Below are 19,617 nucleotides of genomic sequence, written 5' to 3'. Positions count from 1 at the left end.
AAACATGAATTCCCACCTCAACCAGTACTGTACAGTCCCTTTAATGGTATTCATACTGTATGGGTCATATGTTTACATACACCTATTTTTGAAGAAAGAAATCTTCAGAGTTCTAAGAGAACTTCAGTTTCTAGTATCTAGCATATTTTACCAGCGTGATATCAAATACTAAATAAAGTTCTTATATCCATATACGTAAGTGTTTAAATGCAAAGATACAACAATATCTTAAATTATGGAACATATCTAGGCTGTATGCAAAAATGACATTTTATATTTGGGGAAAACTATGTTTGGACAATGGCACAAATCTTCTATAAGTTTGAATATCAAGAACATCAGCCCTTTACCTGCTTTTCAAGACTGGCAATCTTTTCATTAGATTCCACCCTGACTGAACTCAGTTCTCTCCTTGTTTCCTCCAACCTCTGCTCCATACTGTCCCTCTGAAAAATTGATCATCAGCCCAGGAGAGATAAGGACAGAATAAACATAATTACTAATCTTTATGATGATTTCATTACCAGCTAGATACTGATCTGCATTAGATATTGAAATCAAAATAATACAAGCAAATGCATTGAATCTTTTATATCTGATAGTCTATGCTGCAGTTTGTAGGTTTGGAGATTCTGCAATTAACAGAACCAAACTGGCATCTCTCCATTGCAATCTTCTTTTCTTTTTCTTTTCTTTTTTGTAGTGATTGCATTTGATTCCATAATTCTTACTGAAAGTGCTATAACGTATCCTTGTTCTCTGTAATACATTTTCTATTCTGTGGTCAGTACAATTGTGATGTTCCCAGTGCATGTGAAGTGGCCAGCAGCCACTGAATATTGATGTTGGGCCGACAATCTTCCAAAAAAGTTATGTTTTGGTGGCCCAACTGGGTAACTATTAAGGTTTTAAACTTTATATTTCCTGTCATTTTGGGCCACATTTCTTTTATGGCCACCAAATGTTTAATTTTCAGATTTTAGTGGCCCAAACCAGCCACCAGAGGGGGAAAAAAATAGTTTGGAGCCTTGGCATATGCAGAAAGCTTTCCAATAATAATCACCACGCACACACACACACACACACACGAATACAGTCAAACCTGTCTATAGCGGCCACCCAAGGGAGACGGAAAAAGTGGCCGTTATAGACAGGTGGCCGCTATAGACAGGTAATCCAACTTTGTGTGCATTGCTTACATGTACGTGTACATGTATCATCGTTGTATCCTTACATGTACATGTACATGTACAGTGTATGTGTGTACGTATGCATACACCGTGTGTTTCATGCATTTAACCATGCCGGTGTATATGAAATTGTTGCACAGTAGCATGTTTATTGTCGTGAAGAATCGTGCATTATTATGACTGAATGAGGGATGAATGCAGCGGTGGCGATCACTGAACGTTGCTCGCACGGCTACCAAACAGAAAAATACGCTGAATTATTGGCTTGGCTACGGCTCCATTAAGGTTTTTGGCCACTATAGACAGGTTAATATCTCCCGCAGGAAACAAAATTTGTGGCCGCTGGCCGCGTTAGAGAGGTGGCCGCTATACACAGGGTCTTTAACAGGGCTTTTCTCTCGGGGGGATTTTGCAGTGGCCGCTATAGACAGGTGGCCGCTATAGACAGGTGGCCGCTAAGGCAGGTTTGACTGTATATCATAGACTAGTACCACAAGTTTGTTCTGAAGCAAGCAACAACAGTGACAAAGCCATAAGAATTCTCAATCCATACCACTATAGAGATTATCCAACACCATAAATTGGGTAAGGTGGTACATGCAGGCCATCCAACATACGCATGTATGCAATGATGTTATTGCATGGCCACTTACGTAAATTGGTGGCTAACTTCAGTTTGCTTGAATCGCATCTGAAGGAGACTAATGTACCTTACACATCTCTGTGGTACATACAGAAAGATACAGAGAAACATTTAGGCCCTACTGCACTGACTGAATCTCTTCCCACCTTACCTCTGATTGCACTGCTTTTACATGATCATCCTGTGAAAGGTCGTTGACCTGTAACCTCTGCTCCAAGGTCGTGACCTTCTCTCTCAGAAGTCCCAGCTCGGACTCCTTGTCAAAGATATCTTTCTTGGCCTGGAACCAGAAGAACGAAAGTCAACTTGAAGTGATACAGAGGTGTGCATTTTACACTTGAAAACAAGAGTTAGAAGGCTTCATTAAATCAGTAGAAAAGATCAGCATGAAGAAGGAAAAACAATTACCAATTGTGGATGGTTTGTGCAAATAGTGCATTCAAATGATGCAAATGCAAAATGTCAAACTGCAATCACAGGTCACATTAATTGTCACAGTGCTACAGATGACATCCGTTTCACTCAACACTGTCTCCTTTTTGCAATATAAAACATCAGGGTTACCAGTCTTCGGATTAAGTTTTGGCCTGGCCGGCAGCGAAATATGTAATGCAATAAAGTGTGAAACACTTCACACCTCATACCTATCTTGGTTTGCTTGATTTCATGCACAAGAGACAGATTCTATACACACACACACACACAGACACACAGAAACACACACACACACACACACACACACACACACACAAACAAACACACACACACACACACACACATACATACACACATACACAAAACAAACAAACAAAAAGTCATCTTTGCTACTACAATGCCTATTCTCTGAAATTATGTGAGCCATGGTATTTCCTGTCACATTGCAACATTCATTCATTACCTCTACACTAGCCTGGTACATGCATGATGAGGACAGTCCTACAAACATGTTACTACATATATCAACTCTCAAGCACACGTTTTTGCGTATGTGTTGTTAGTTTTTTGATGTACACATGCAGCTACGGTATGAAGTGTAATTCACTCGATATATAGGATGGGTCAGTCCACAGCAGAGCATTAAAGGAAATACATTGTAGAAATTGTTTAGTTCGCATTTCCCTGGAGTTGCAAGCATAATGCGTTCCATGTAACGCGTTCCATGTTCCTTTGCAGACTGCAAAGCTGTGTCACAGATTGATCATGTGATTTGTTGCTATGGGAACCAGTTTAGTATAAAAGTACAATTCCACACTTATGTTCCAGTTGGCTTTCTCACTTTAATTAAGTTAAAGATCAGATGAGCAGAGTGTTGGAAGTCTCATCAGAATGGAACCTAAGCCAAGGAAGTTATAGGATTTTCAGGTTTCACACATTTCACACAACAGTGCCATTGAAAGCAGCTACAAATCCTAATAGGAAGGGGTGATGACGTTATCACCTCAAAAGTCTCCCAGTGGCCTAGACATATACATGCATCTCCAAACAACTTCCTTTACAAAACAAATAAACAGACATCGAAACAGAACAAATTCAAAGCATTATCCCTAAAATCAAATTAAAAAGAATGTAGTCTTGCAATAACTAGCAACAGTAACTTTCAAGGTGAAAGGGGATTGAAATGGATGTATAAAAACATGATTTTTAAATGTATTTTTGTGTACAAACAAATGGACAAGTTGTGAGGCTGTGAAATCATCGCCTCTTCTAAATCCCTGTGCGTGGTTGCCACCAATCTTACAATTCAGTGAGAATGTAAAAGTTTTAAATTCAATAACTTTCTTGAATATTTAATGTCCTAATTTAATAAACTTTTCCCATTCCACTTGTCTGATATTACTCTCTATCCCTGAAGTCCACTCGGTCTGAAGTCAATGTATGGTGTGGATATACACTTCAATTTAAAGAATATTATTCTGTTTCAATGTCGTACTGGGTTCTGAGTTGACATTAAAATCCATGACTAAATTGGCATACGATGCAGGCCTACAGTTAGACTACTGGAAGACTGCATCTTAATCATGAGGCATCAAATGTTAGTCGTTCACACAGCGACTGATTTCATCAAATCATAATGCAAACAAGCACTAAAGAAGCAGTGGTTATTGCAAAGTGAAATATATTGGACGACATACACTTAAATTACATGCACTAAGATATTTGTTGATGTCTGGGCAGTGTATGGCATCAAAAGTCATTCCTGGGATGTTTTACACTGGATTTCTGAAAGATGAGGACAGTCTCATTTGATAATGAGGTAGTACATTAGGTTATAAAAACATTTCTGGAGTAGTTCATACTAAAATTTGACAGTGTCAGTCATGATTACCTTGACAAAGTGACTGTGCAAATGGGTAGTTTTCTTGTAAACTTTAAAAAAAAAAATAATTTGTATGACAATCAGCATCCATGTCACATTACAGAACAAAATTCCTCGCCTCAGGCAATAAAGCCACAGGAGAGAGCAAAGGGTAATGTTCTAACGGACACACACTGAAAACCTTCACTGGGAAGGTTTCCATAACAACCTACCAATTCATGTACGAAGAGGGTGTGGCTACAATCCATGCACGTGATCGACGAGCAGTGTGTCATTCTGTTTGGACTAATATGATTGCATGTTGAGTGTATCAAAGGAAAGTTACCGCAAGAGCGTTGTAACAAAAGGGTTGTCAGGATAATGTCGGTGTAAGGTCAGGGTAACATCGGGGTAATTACCCTAGCTGGCTAGAGTAGAATTGGCAAAAGTTGCCATGACAATGGAGAGCAGCATTTTGCTGGGACTGTTTTATTAAACAGGCAGGGCAAAAAAAAAAAAAATTGCTCGGACATTGTCACAGTACCTCTAGTTTGAAAGGCTCTCTTAAAACGGGGCTTTAGCTAACTAGGTATGTTGTGCTTAACCTGTTGAGGACGAACTGATTTTGCTACAACACGCATTTCCCACAGACACCTGCCCGAGTATACTTGGGACTCGTCCTCAACGGGTTAAAAGAGACTTTATTGTTTGTTGTCCATACGGACACAACTATCCCAATGTCAGTCATTACGTACTGATTTTGACCTTATTTCTTTGTTTGTTTATTTGTTTATTTGTTGTTGTTTTTTTCTTTTTTTTTGGGGGGGGGGGTTCATAGCTTTGTGATTATCTGCCAATGTTACATGACTGACCATAGCGATACTGTAAAACCAGAAATTTTCGCGGCATGAAACTTTCGTGAATTGGGGCCGATGGCCTTTCTTGCGGCATGAAACTTTTGCAAATTGCCAACAGCATTCAATGCATTGTGAAGTAAAAAAAACTTTCATGTGAATTTTACTATCGAGAATTTGGGCTCCCTCGTGAGCTTCGTGAAAGTTTCATGCACGTGAAAATTTCTGTTTTACAGTATTCCAATCTTGGCGGTGTAAAAAGGATCCCCAACTTTACACATCATCCATCTTCATTTTATTCAAGTTGCTTCTCGTTGTTCTGGCCCACAGAATTACCCAAAACCTCTTCTTTTGCAAAGTATAAAAACAGTCCAAAGCAAAGTGCGCCTGGTGCTCTTAAAACTTCTGAACTTGTTGAAATCAAAGTTGAGTTTTATCTCATTTTTTTTTTCCTCTACCCTGCAGACTCAATAATGATAGTGATTTGACAGAGTCTCTTTATTCGTCTTCAGACATTAACAAATGGACGCGAGTACATATGTTAAAATCTCATCATCATGCAAATTTGTTGGAGCTAAAACGGATATGGCACTGTTCACACTTGAGGGGGAGACTTGTTACCACTACGTGCTGTTCTACCTGGTTTCTAAGAATTTCACTGTTGTGTTTTAGCAGGCTGAACGCATCTTCTCGCTGGTCTAACTTCTCCTGAAGAGCTACAACCTGTGCTGATGTCTGGACAAAGCATCAGAAAAGCTAAAATTTGTTAATTTGGAGGTGAGTGGATTAGGAAAATTCTCCATGAATAAGGTGAAAATTTGAAACCAATGAATATAAAAGCTGCAGAGCTTTATTTGTTTGATAAAGGTGCAAGAGAAGCCGAATATATCATGATAAGCAGAAAATAAATAAATGAAATAAATAAGTTGAATGACATTACGACGGCTCTACAATAATGAGTTGCAGTTAATGGTGGGTTACAATCACTGACAAGAAAAGACACTAATGCTAAGCCAAAAGATATATGTGCAATAAATGACAGTTTAAACAGGTTTCATAATGTTTCAATGGTTGACAGAAATAATAGCATCAATGTAAAGGAATAAATAAATTTTGTGCAGAAGTAGAGGCAGATGTTACCATTTGGAGGTGCAGATGTCATTTGAATGTGAGTGTCCCTTTAAGATTTAAGAAGAAATTGTTATGAGATGTTGTCAGCTTTTCATTGCAGTTAGCAATGCATCCTTGTTAGTTGACCATATCAGGTCTTCTGGCGTTTATCATGATTTTAAAGACCCGGTAGTATGGGGATTCATGGAGTGGCAAGGCTGACCCAGTTCGGGTATGTTTGAATATCCCCCTTATAAATTGTGTTTTATCTCTGATCTCTGCGACTAGAGTCAACCGATACCGATGAGCGTACGCTTTGATGCATGCATTCGCTGACCAGTGCTGCAATACGTGGTTTTCGAACGTTCACCGGTGGGCAGCAAATGAATTGGGCCACTCACGAATCCTGCACTACCGGGCCTTTAACATGCCGTATTTGCTGCAAAGAGCCATACAATGCTCGAAGGAAGGTCAGTGGTCCAGCAGCGGATAAATGCTCATAAGTGACTAAGCGTCAAATGAATAATGAGTCCAGCTGATATCATTCAGAACAAGTCATCAAAGGCTCGTATCATTCTATGCACAAGTGCAGTAACTAAGGACTGAAGAAAACTACACTACTGTTTCTCTAGTTTCCAAATCCCTTTTACAATAACACTCTATGCAAAAGGTAAACACAGAAGTTGTTTTGAAACAGTAAACTTTCAGTGTATCATCAATGATAAGACTGCTAGCCTGATTTTAAAACATTTGTTGGTTCTTTCTAGTCCATATCTCATTCCATAATCACTTTAGTCTTGTGACAGAGTGTTATCAATACTTTTCATAGTGTATTAATTCTAACTTTGTGGCTTTCTCTCTGCCAGGAAAGTTCTACTAAGAAGGGACACAGCATCAATATTCCATATAATATATTCACATGCATGAGTGACTGCATATCATCCAACATGGACCTACCATGGTATGTCAATCAACCGTATCAATACATTTTGTTTTCAACAGAGCATCATGTTTTGAAAACAATTCTGTTTATGGATGAAAGTATAAGTAAGTGTCTTTAAAGGGTAAGTTACCAGTGTTTGCATCTTCAAATTCACAACAATGTGCTGGCTATGTAGATGACATCATAACTGATCAATCTGACTGATCCATCTACCTCATGCAAAGTCTAGAGCTCCATTGTAGAATGACAGAGCAGCATTTAAAGGAAAAATGACTCGGAACTGATGAAAGTATTGAGGGAAAAAATGAAATTGAAATCAAATATCTGACAATGATTTTTTTTTTTAAAGAGAAAAGCAATGATGGAAGGAGCTGTAAGAATGGCATAAATGCACACAAAAAAAAATATTGCACATTCACAGAATGCAAACAGGAATGTTGTGATAATTTTAACGGGAGAAGAACTGGATTTGAGCATACCCTTTAGGCTGATCATGTGATATATGAAAGAAAATGTATGCTTCATATCTTCACAACAGAGACGAGTACTTACAGTGTTCTATAAAGAAATGAACACAATACAGTGTTTTGATAAGTTTCTGATGGGTCTCACATTATGGCAATCCCTCATGTTTTAGCACTGAAAATAGGGATTCTATGTGTACTTTCTGATTAGCCAGAGTCTTCAATAAAATAGAGGACTTAAACAGGGAAACTGTACACTTGGACTGCAGCACCCATTCTCAATATATTCCTACATTGACAGGCCATTTTATCTGTTCAAATTGTTATAGCTATTGTTAGTCAGTAGCAAGTTTTAAAAATAAAATGAAGAAAGAATGAATGTCAAACGGATATTGAAAGAGAAGCTTGATACAAGATTAGCAAAGACAGGATACAGAAATACTTTACAGATTCTGAGGATAATATCATGCTCCAATATCATAAGGTGTATGGTTTTCTTGAAATGATAGCCATGTGTAAATGAAGCATTAGATATGAAGACAGTAGTTGATACCGATCACAATGGAACTCAAATTACATGACAAAACTGAGTTTATGTGTTGTGATTTACAGCCAATGAAGAGAAATGTAAATGGGATTCATCTTAATGTAAAAACATAACATGGATTAAGTGAATGCAGAAATATTAGCAGAACATACTGCCGTGAAGTTCGAGGCAAATCAGACGATCTGTTCAAAAGCTATAAAGTTTTTGCATTTTGTTTAAGTCCATGTGCTGTCACTAGATAAGAAGGCTTCAATGATTCATAATGTCACAGTAGAGGAACAATAAAAATGAAATATGTAAAGAATTCCACAAAATTTCAAAATTAGAAAAAATACACATTACCTCAACTTGTTACTGATATACTTTATGGGTAATATCATCCCCTCTGCCTTCTAAAGAAGGTACAAGTTCTTTTGTTAATGCACAAATATGACCCCCTGCTCCCCCCCCCCCCCCAAAAAAAAAATGCAAATTTATAGAGCTATTGAACAGAATGTTCAATTTTCCTCAAACTTCAAGGAAGTGTTTGACTAATATTCAAGCACTCACTGAATCCATCTTTACCAATTACGTGTGAGGTAAATTCTCCTTTAACCAAAATGTGTAACATGCAATCAGCATCCATGCACTCATTTAAGATATGAAAAAAAAAAGAGTTAGTCAAACCCAAGAAGAGCCTGATAATGTACACTGATGCCTACTCAAAGATACAGAACTCAAAAGGCCTCTAAAATATGGTCTTTAGTGAAAGATAAGGCTGCTTTGAAAAGAAATAATAAAAGGAAAACAACAGATGCTCACAAAATCTGAGTAGATTTAGAAAACTATCGGATAAAACCTTTCAGCCCTTGATTTGACAACAAACCTTGGTTCAAAATGAAACCTTGCATAAAAGCTGTGTGGGTCGCAAGACTGATTTCTATTTCACTTTGTTTATACAAAGTAATTCCTTGTTCTGGTTAAATTCTCCATTTAGATGATTATTGATACTACCAGTTACCAGACAACACAGCTAAAATTCTTTGGGGAGAAGCTGTTAAAATCACTGCATATCACTTTATCAATGTTGACCAATTTTTTAAAATTATCATTATCATTATCTTTTTTGCTTTGGCAAATTATTTCAATGAATGGTGACTTATCCACACATCAGAGTATACAGTATGTCCCCAAAAAAATTACAATCAGATTTTCGAATTGATAACAATCAGATTTTCGAATTGATAACACTCAATATGATTGACCTGTCTAAATGCTACTTCAGGGTCGTAAAATATGACATCTTAGCTCTATTTTGCAAAAACCCCATTGAATTTGGTTAAGCGGTCACAGAGAAATGTAGATTGTTATAAAGCACGTCATGAGTCTGATTCTTCCAATTTTAGCACTTCGATGCTCTTGTGTGTGAATACAATAGACAGAACTTGGAGGGAAGAGATTCCTGACATCCTCTACAATATTCTTCATTTCTCTTTGACCACTGAAGCAAATCGAATGGGGTTTTCTGTAAGATGTGGGCAATGAGTTATAGTTTCATACCCTGAATTTATATTTAGATTGATTCACTATTTTTAAAGATATCATTGCGGAGGGTTCCATTGTAATTTTTTGGGACATACGGCACAATGATTAAGGGGTTAAATTGATTAATATGTGCAAAATTGCAAAGCTTGTGTTATACAAGTCTTTCAGAGGTGAAATTGATGTCATGCAGAAAGGATATGAATTAATGTGCATTTAGCAAGACTGAAAGGATGCTTATATGAAGATTACTCTACCATGAAATGATATCTAAACAAATAAAGAAAAAGTGTCATCACTGTAGTATTAAAAGCACAATCAAAAGCAAATGAGAAATACATAGTGGTCAAAAAAATCATTGCAATCAACACTGTATGAAATGCTCATCCCTTTCTACATGCCGAGGTAAATAACATGCTTAAAGGACAAGTTCACCTTCATAAACATAAGGATTGAGAAAATGCAACAATATTAGTAGAACACATCAGTGAAAGTTTGAGGAAAATTGGACAATCGATGCAAAAGTTATGATTTTTTTAAATTTTTGTGTTGGAACCGCTGGATGAGGAGACTACTACAGCTTGTGAGTAATATGAGTACAACAGTATAAAGAAAATGAAAAGAAAATTCAACATATTTTCACTTTTTTCGCATAATAAAAGAGCACTTGACTTGCCTCTTTCTAAAGGCAGGGGGAATAATATTACACATAACATTTGTCGGTAACGAGTCAGGGGAATGTATACTTTTTTCAACAGATGGAATTTTGTAAAATTCTCTTTATGTTTTCCTTATATTGTTGTACGCATGTGACATCTAAGTTGTTCATACACTGCAGTACTCTTCTCATCCAGCGGGTACTGCACAAAAACTTCAAAAATTCATAACTTTTGAACGGATTGTCTGATTTTCCTCAAACTTTCAATGATGTGTTCTACTAATATTGCTACATTCTCTAAATCCTTATGTTTATGAAGGTGAACTTGTCCTTTAAATGAGACATTGACTCAAGTATATTTACAAACTAATCCTATGTATATGAATACTGGTATGTTCACATCAAACCATATCATGCATAAAATTAATTTGTGTATTACAGAATACTAGTAGACTTAAACTTAAACAGATAAATATGAATTCATGAACATGCGGCATGCAGTTTATTTATTTAATTTTTTTTTTTTTTTCAAATAAAGAGGAAACGTTCATCAAATCTATATCTGGCAATGGCAACTTCATAAAGACAAGTCTACATATTTGTGCTGTGCTACAGCTACAGTGTTTCAAGCCATGCTTCATTTGTCTGAGCGACACATCTCTCATAAGATGCTTTTGTGTGAATTTCATACAAAGAGAGTGGGGCATATCATCTTAGAGAATTGTGCCTTTAATGTTAACCCTAACTAGGCCGGGCTATTTAGGTAGATGATAGAGCGAGGGGGGGCCTCCCAGGCCCCCCCTCCAGATCTCGGCTGTCGACCGCGCTATTGCGACGAAAATTTGCACACACATTGCCTATGATGTAATCTAATGTACCATGAAGTTAGTTTTTGCAAAAATTATCATTTTCACTAAATTATGCTAATTTATGCATAATGATGCATGAAATCAGACAAGTTGGTATAAATCACTAAATAAAGCTCAAAACAGGCACATTTTTTGTGTAAATATTCTTTTTAGTGTCCTTAGCAAATGTAAGAGAAAAAAATTGTATTTTATTGTTTTTTGAATTTTTTATGTATTTCTTTGTTTTTTCGACTTTATGTTTTTCATTGTTTTTTCGATGAAATTTGTCTGCGACATCGTTCCGAACAAGAAAATATGTTATTAATTGATTTTAATCAATAAAACCACAAAATAATCATGCTTTTATGAAATTTGCCTGTAAACACAGTTTGCATTGAACTTGTACACAAATTCACGTTTTTGAGCAATTTTTGGTCTGACATGCACGTGCATATTTATGCGCAACTTCGGAACTGTGCGCCCGGGTGTCGCAAATTTGGTGTCAAAAGATGCGGGAGACTTGAAAGAAAAAAGTCATGAAACATCGCGCCGATAGCTTCTCGCGATAGCAATACATAGCGTGAAACGTCGAGGGGGGGGCCTCGGAGGCCTCCCCCCCGGCCTAGTTAGGGTTAAACATACATAGGTCTGAATTTGAGGATCTGCCACTTACTCAAGATGCCTAAAAGTATTAATGTGCATAAAGAAATGCAAATACACTATGCCATAATTTGAAATGAATGAAACAACAGCTCAGCACACCCTGTACATTTTGAATATTGTTGGACGAGACATTTTGGTAATCCAAAATGGAATATACTCCTCATCTGGAAGAGTTTTCTGTTTATTCTTGCTTCGTATTAAACCTACATTCTAGGATTTCTTTCCCTACATACATTTCCTTCACACATGTAGAATAGAGCCAAAGTTGAGTGCCGCAGGTACAGGACATTTGAGTTGTGATACAACTTTTATCAGCAGTTCTGAGCCAAAACAACAGCATGACACTATAGTTTCCATTAAGGTCAGCAATGTTTGCATAATGCTTAGTATATATATGAAAATTGCCCATTTGGGTTTTTTTCCATGGAGGAAATTATCCTGTGCAATCCTGCAGTCTTTGATACTCTCCTTCAATCAAATACATGGCCAAATCATGAACAGAAATCAACTTCCCCTCTTACTGCCGAGTGATTGTGTTGATCTGTTTTGGAATTCCACCCTCCTTACCTCTTCCTGTTCCTTGGAAATTCCGTTCATGGCTTCCTCTAACGCCGCCTTCTCCTTGCTCAGTTTGCGTAACAGATTGGACTGGTCGGCCTGCTCTTTCTTCAAACTGTCCCTGTGCAAGGAAAAAAGGAGGATCAAGTGGCAGGGTAGATGTTGATATTGCATACTATACTCATCATCACACAACACCGAATCCAATACTCTCGGACTGAGTACCATATACTGCACACCATTCTAATGGAGTCATAATGTAACAATCTAATAATGATTACTAAAATCATAATTTTTCTTGATCGATCTGTGTTGTGCAAAGCCTCACTGAACTATCATTTTGTTAATTCTAGCATGACAACTATGAAGATATGCAACCATAATTTGCTATGTTTGCTTTTTTCATCGTATCTTTTGTATCCCTGAGAAGCACTCTTCAAAAGATCCATTTCGGTTTTAGCGATGACTTTGTGATTTTGGTATTTCTGACTACAATTCAAAACAAAAACACAGAAATCAGAATAAAACATGATTCAGCAGTGGTTATCCCGCGTAAAATACCTTTCCTTGGTGACATCCGCCAGGTTGGACTGAGCGCTGTAAAGATCGCCCTCTACTGACGACAACTGTCTGCGCTTCTCTTCCAGCTGTTCTGTGGCATGCTCCAAGTCTGCCTTGCACTTGTGAAGTTCTTCCTGAGTGTTGACAAACTGTGTGATGAGGATACCAAAACTTGTCAACCCTATGTACCTCATAATTTTCCTGAGGGTAACCCTTTATGTGGTAGGGATTTTGAACAGTATGCAAAACACAATCAGGTTTTCCGTGCCAATATGCCTACTCACAACACACAAAGGGTTGATCAGAACACTTTCCAGTTTTGAGGTCATGGAGAGTCAATAAGTACAAGCCACCGTACAGTATGTGTAAAAGCTCACCAGCCAACATACTGTTGCAATAGCTCTTGCTTTCACCAGACGATACATGTGTATAACATCGATTCCCCTTACACATGTGAGATAGAATCTTGAGATTGAATCATTACGATATTCACTAAAAGAAGAACAGCACATGTGCAAACATACACTGAGCCATACACTGCTGTTTACACACTGTAGATGTTTTTGTTGATAAATTGCCCCCTTTCACAAGTGAGATAGCACCTTGAGATTGAATCATCATGATATGAAAGACACCATACCTACAAACATACATTGATTAATACACTGCTGTGTTTACACATATATTTTTATTGATGATTAATTGCTCCCTTTCACATGCGAGATAAAATCTTGAGATTGACTCACTGCGAGATTCACTTTAATAGCGAAAGACATCATGCATGCACTGACCAACACACTGCTGAGCCAGATCTGTATTCACAGTCCCATTTCACACGTGAGTATAACTCGTAAGATAGAGTGACGGGGGGGGGGGGGGGGGGGGGGGGACCCAGCTAGGGAGCACTGATTGATATTTACACAACATGGAAAAGGCATAACAGGTATTTTTGCACCTTGCTCAGCAACTTTCCTTAACCACTTGACTGCTGCAGGCTATTATGCACACTGAACCCCTGGGTGCTGATGCATAATAATGCATGTGTATCTCATATCATGCCTTTCAAAAAGAAAAAGTTTGGCCAAGATTATATTGCTAAAAATATGAAATAGTGAGGCATCATCCTCTCCTTCTGATACCTCCACAGATCCTTCACTGAGGGCAGCTTCACTTCTATCATCAAAAGTTTCATCAAAACCCTTCTTCCCACTGTAGGTCGCCATTTTGAATTGAGACTCTATAGAAACTTTCAACTTGGAGACCAATCAAAACCCTCACAAATCACAGCTAAATCACTGATTTTTGGGGGCACCTGTTGCCCATACATTCAATTTTGTCATTCAGGTGCTGTTTGAACTGTAGGGGTAGGGGCAGCACAGCGCTGAGGCTTCAAATTACACAACATCATGAAGACGTAATATTACGTGGTCAGCACACAATGGAAAGTTGCCAAGGACGTAATATTACGTGGTCCGCAGCCAAGTGGTTAATCATACAAAATCACGGCTATCTGTTGCATATGACAACCAAGTTCCTTCTGTGCAGTTTGTGTTGTGCTCTTCCCAATATTCTACATACTACAACATACTGAAACTGACAGGAATGCTACTGACTACAATACATGTTGCATAAATATTTCACAAGGGCACATGAGGTCATGTAGTACTTCAGACAAAGTGAACAAGTGGGCAGTGCCCGAAGAAAGCCACGCCCACCCGTTGCCTGGATACACTCACCATGTGTTTCACTTTGGCCAGCTCCTGAACCTGGAAGCCCTGTAGCTCGTCGTAGTCCTCCCTCTTCATAAACTGCTGCATCTCAGATTTCTTCAGCTTCTCCTGCAATTCTGCTTTCTCCTACAAAAGTGATAGATGTCAAAGAAAGAAGGATATAGTCAATCTCGCAGGTGATACAATGTACATCATCAAAGACGATGAGGCTATAGTATGTTCAAGTTAGTGTGCACCCAGCTACACTGTATGCTCTTCAGCCAACACTAGGACTCATGCCTGCAAGGGGAAATAGTGTGGTTGACAAATTAAAGCCATTTTTGTTTGTTCTTACAAAGTTTTTTTTCTTCTTTTTTTTTTAGTGGGTGTGTGCAGTATGTCTAATAAACATTAACTTGTGAATTGTATCATTTTTAAGATATTCAACAATTAGTTTTCTTTCCTAAGGAAACAATTCAGTGATAATTCAGTGAAAATGCTAAAAAAACAAAAAGAAATAAAGTTATATTCACAAAGTATTAACTTTTTAGTGTAGTAAATCATGAATTCTACCATACAGTACCCATGACGACTGACTGCCGGGAAGAAAGCAAATAAGTATCATGCATTCATATTGCAGATATGGAACCTGATGCTTCCATAAGCCTGCTTTGGTGTCCGTCTGTCACCTCTCAGGCTTCTTCCTCGCCCCCCTCCCCATTCCACCTCCCACCCTTACAAAATATAGTTGCTTTCAGTTCAGATACCATAGTGAGTCTTTTATGCCACAAGGGCTAGAACAGCTGCCAGAATATTAATCCACACATTCCCCAATAGCAATAATCTCATAATACACTGGCTAATTCAATTAATCACATTTGTGGTGTTTGGGTGCCCAATGTGCATGGCTGGGTGTAGATTATCTTATTGCACATAAAGTCATTATGTTAAACCCTGCAAGGTGAGACTGTATGACGTGTGTGTGTAGAGTTGTGGGTGTGTGCATGTATATGTTATGTGTATGCATAAGTGTGAGTGTTGGGCGCGGGTACATGCACATGTACAGGACTACACAGCTTAAAGATCAAGGATGAGGTATAAAGAGTATTTCTTCATAAATGTTACAGGAAATAACATAACTGTCATCACGGGATATAGCAGTGTCAGACATTGACAGTCAGACAAAAAAACTACTGTAATAAAGTGGTTTCTTTCGCGGTGGTTTTATTTTCACATTTTTCGCGCTTTGAGGTTGAACCGCGAATTTAACATCACGCAAAAAAGTTTTGAAAACTCACGCGAAATTAACCACGCAAGGATATGTTCTGAACTCGCCGCTTGTTACAACGCTATTGCGCACATGCACACACGAAGATTCCGCGCATTGAGTGTATTGAGGGTCAACACTCACACAGCAATACCGCGCAATGTAGGTCAACTCCTGTGCGCGTGCCTCACGCGTGCGGTCCTTATGTTATAAAGTACTCGACAGACGGGATTTCAGGTAAGCCTGCATTTGATCTTAATTTCTATTTAATAAATAAAAGAATAATTGGATTATAGTTTGGGTTTTCATGTGCAAAATAAAACAGTTTTTGCCGTCTGTGAATTCACAGATTTTGCCGACCGCGAATTTAAACACACGCGAAAAAGTCGGCACCGATGGAAACCGCGAAAGTATCTGTACGCGAAAGAAACCACTTTTACTGTACATGGGGTATCTAGCTTTGACAGACATCCCAAGACAAGTTCCAGTATAGGCACGACAGCTATCCCACAACAGTACTCAAGAATGAAAGCACACACAGGGAAACGCACTTGAGCAAGTAGGAGTACCTCTGTGAAGAGGGAGGTATAGAAAGAGCTTGGAGTTAGTCAATGACAAGGATAACTAGTCAGTTTCCCTCTGTTTGCGTTTCTTACATACTCAAAAAGCTGCATCACTTTGGTGATCCCTCACATCTATCCCCAAGTTGAATTGTCCTTTTGGGTTTATGTTAGGTTCAAGTGTGTGAGTGTGTGTCAAAAACATACACACTGCTATAGCTTCTGACCATTCGAGCATTGAGAATTACGGGTTTCTGGGACGAACACTGTACTAGGGCTTTCTATAGCTCAGTCGGTAGAACACCAGGCTCGCAATCTGAAGGTCTCAGGTTCAAACCCCAATGGAATCCCATTTTCTTTGCTCATTTGTGCACTACTATTTCATAATTATGATAGATTGTACACACAGCACAAGGTCTGCCACACAACTAAGTTTTGAAAATGACCAGACTTTACCTTTTCCAGACCGGCCATCTTATCCTCTAGCTCATCCTCTTTCTTCTTGATGGCCAGATTGAGTTTTTCAGCCATCTTGGCTCTCCTAGCCTGGAACTCCTCATTGATTTCCTGGACTCTTCTTGCGGCATCTTTGGTATTATGACAAAAAATTTACTTTCTGATATAAATTTTTAAAGACAAGCATTGACATAAACAAAACAGATCATAGACTTTGCGAGATGTGTTAATCCTACCAAATGTATAATAAAAAGACAGACACACATCACATCTGATGAAAGGTATGTCTGTTCTTCAAAACTAAACCATAGGCTGTGTTTCAGCGCTGGAAAGCAAACCTAGCCTTTTGCAAAGGCAGCTCGCAATAATTTGTGGATTCGCACACACCGATTGGAGCGAGCTGTGACTACGCATGTCAACAAATTATTGCGAGCTGCCTTTGCAAAAGGCTAAAGCGAACCGTACTGTGCCATGCCAGGTTGGGAGCGTTTGAGCACTCTGTCGAGACAGCACAACTCATGAGTTATTTTTAAACTCAAGTCATGAGGGTCACACATTTTGTAGAAACGGGTCATTCACCTTAAGGCTTAAGCTACATACAGGTGTCCCAAACAGAGAGAACTGACTCCTAGCATTACTGTAAAACAAGATATTTTCACGGCATAAAATTTTCGTGAATTGGAGCCGACGGCCTTTTTCGCGGCATGAAATTTTTGCCAGTTGCCTCTAACATTCAATGCATATACTAGTAGTGTAGACAAGAACTTTCCCGTGGATTTAACTTCATGGATCTTGGCTCTTGCGAAATTTGCAAAATTAAAATGCATGTGAACATTCCTCGTTTTACAGTATGACGTAGAGTCTGTCACACACATTTTTCTCATACCAACCTCTGGTACATTTGTATGGTATGCTTTTGGACCACTTTGGGTTCGAGCGCTCTCTGGCATGGTATGGTACGGTATGATACGCCTGTTGGAGAACACTCAAACATGCCCCACATATTCTTAAAAGCTTGCCTTAGATTGTCACTATATTTTTTGTTGCAGTATTCTGAGGGCTGAAAAAGGCATATTTTTGGTGGGGGAAAAAAACACAGTATTTTTACCTTTCCTGCAATAGACCCGTGCAGTAATACAATTTGGGGAAAAACTGTACTTTCCATGAAACCTGGAGTATTTTGGGCAAAAAAAACAACAACAACAAACAAAACAAACACAAAGCAATAAAATATGCTGCAAAAAAGGGCAGTTGGCATCTCTGCTCTTACCTTCTTTGTGCTTGTCCAGCTGGAGTTGTGACTTCTCCTTGTCTCGTACTGCCTCCTTGAGGAGCAGGGAGTACTCGTCCAGTTTGGACTCCAGCTTGCGCAGCTGTTCATCCTTCTTGGCCACCTCCCCCTGGAGATTCTCCAACCTGGCATCATTCTGGAGCAATAATAACAATAACAACAACAATGATGAGTCAAATTAATGATTCTTGTGTCATTCCAACATAGTCGTTTGAGAATGAGGGCGTTAAGTAGTCTCGAACACTGTGGGTTTAGTGGCAACTTAATGCCCTTCTCATTCTCACCCGACGATTATATTCCAATTTTGTGCATACCTCTATATCAGTTGCTCTTCACAACTAGAATGCTTGCCAAAGGCTTACTCCCGCCTTGGCCAATGCTTACCTGTACTCATTGATTGCCCAACACTAACAATTGATGCCTGCAAACTCGATCCCAGGCAGGGTGCTACAAACCCACTTGGCCCCCATCCAGGGTAGCTATACTCATTCTCTAGCAAGTAAGATGAATAATTTTACTTGCATGTAAAATTATGAAAGACTAGTCCAGAGTAGACAAGGGCAGGTGTCTATGGGAAACATGTGTTTATAGCAAATCAGCTTGTCCTCTATGGGTTAAGGGCAGAGAGACCTTGTCCTAAAGCCTATTGGGGCAAGTATGATGTCTAATGCCCTGCTAAGTCCTGAAAATGTATTGTACTGGGCAAGGTTCATTGAAGGGCATATCAATTGGTCCTCGGGGAAAAATCCATTCATATGTTAGCATACATTTGTCTTTCATGAAAAGAAATGATTCCCACCTGTCTGTGTGTAAGTGGACCACCAGCAGCACCAGCAGCAGTTGATGATGCCCCACTCAGGCTGGAGGTGCTACCCCAGGAGTTCAGGCTGGTGGAGGACTCGCCGGCCCTCCTCAGGCTCTCTCGGCGCCCCTGGCCGGTCTGGCTGGTGCTGCGCTTCAAGTCATTTTCGGCCACACCCTCTTCCTCAACGATCTTCTTCTTCAGCTTGGCAAACATGGCTGCGGGTCTCTCTGTGGCGGCGGTCTGTCACAAAAATTTTCCCAGATATCTCTCCCTACCTTCTACTCACTTGCAGTATCGCATAGTTTGCATGACATTTGGAAAAGTAACTGGATACTTGCAGCTCCTTGGTGCTGTTGGTTTTTCCTCCTCCTCCTCTGATGGAACTTGAACTGCACAGGTGGTGCTATGACAACCGTCCATCCATCAACCTCCCAACAGTGTCCACAGCTTGAGCAGCCAGCTTGCTTGACGACACCAATTCAGTTTATCTCTGTGCTGTTGTTCTTACCAACCCTCTCACTGTGTGCCAGCTGTAACGGTACGCAGGTGTTTGATGGATGGGTATGCACAGTTTACTTTTTCATATCAGTCATGACACCAAGGCTTTCACAACACTGTGGGTGAGTATAAGCAACATTGGGCCTGGGTACAGTTTTACCATAGGTTCTGTAGT

The 19,617-nt window shown here is 39.1% G+C and overlaps 1 protein-coding gene across 1 annotated transcript in view; it reads right to left on the bottom strand.

Moving 5' to 3' along the window:
* The window catches only part of LOC139743084 (golgin subfamily A member 1-like), a 28,319-nt gene extending 9,024 nt beyond the window's left edge, over nt 1-19,295 (bottom strand). Inside the window, exons 1-9 of the mRNA XM_071653591.1 lie at nt 18,939-19,295; nt 18,119-18,275; nt 16,849-16,979; nt 14,593-14,712; nt 12,857-13,005; nt 12,305-12,416; nt 5,623-5,718; nt 1,985-2,113; nt 351-446 (exon numbers count right to left, since the gene is read on the bottom strand). Coding sequence (XP_071509692.1) covers nt 351-446; nt 1,985-2,113; nt 5,623-5,718; nt 12,305-12,416; nt 12,857-13,005; nt 14,593-14,712; nt 16,849-16,979; nt 18,119-18,275; nt 18,939-19,157 — 1,209 coding nt within the window. The 5' untranslated portion in view covers nt 19,158-19,295. The remainder of the gene's footprint in view (nt 1-350; nt 447-1,984; nt 2,114-5,622; nt 5,719-12,304; nt 12,417-12,856; nt 13,006-14,592; nt 14,713-16,848; nt 16,980-18,118; nt 18,276-18,938) is intronic.
* Nucleotides 19,296-19,617: the final 322 nt, after the last annotated feature.

The sequence above is a fragment of the Diadema antillarum genome, unplaced genomic scaffold (assembly GCF_040938485.1).
Source record: "Diadema antillarum isolate AM-2024a unplaced genomic scaffold, OU_Dant_1.0 seq00001046_RagTag, whole genome shotgun sequence".
Classification (NCBI taxonomy): Eukaryota; Metazoa; Echinodermata; class Echinoidea; order Diadematoida; family Diadematidae; genus Diadema; species Diadema antillarum.
Note: the sequence above shows the minus strand (reverse complement) of the source record. Positions and strands in the feature narration are given on the sequence as shown.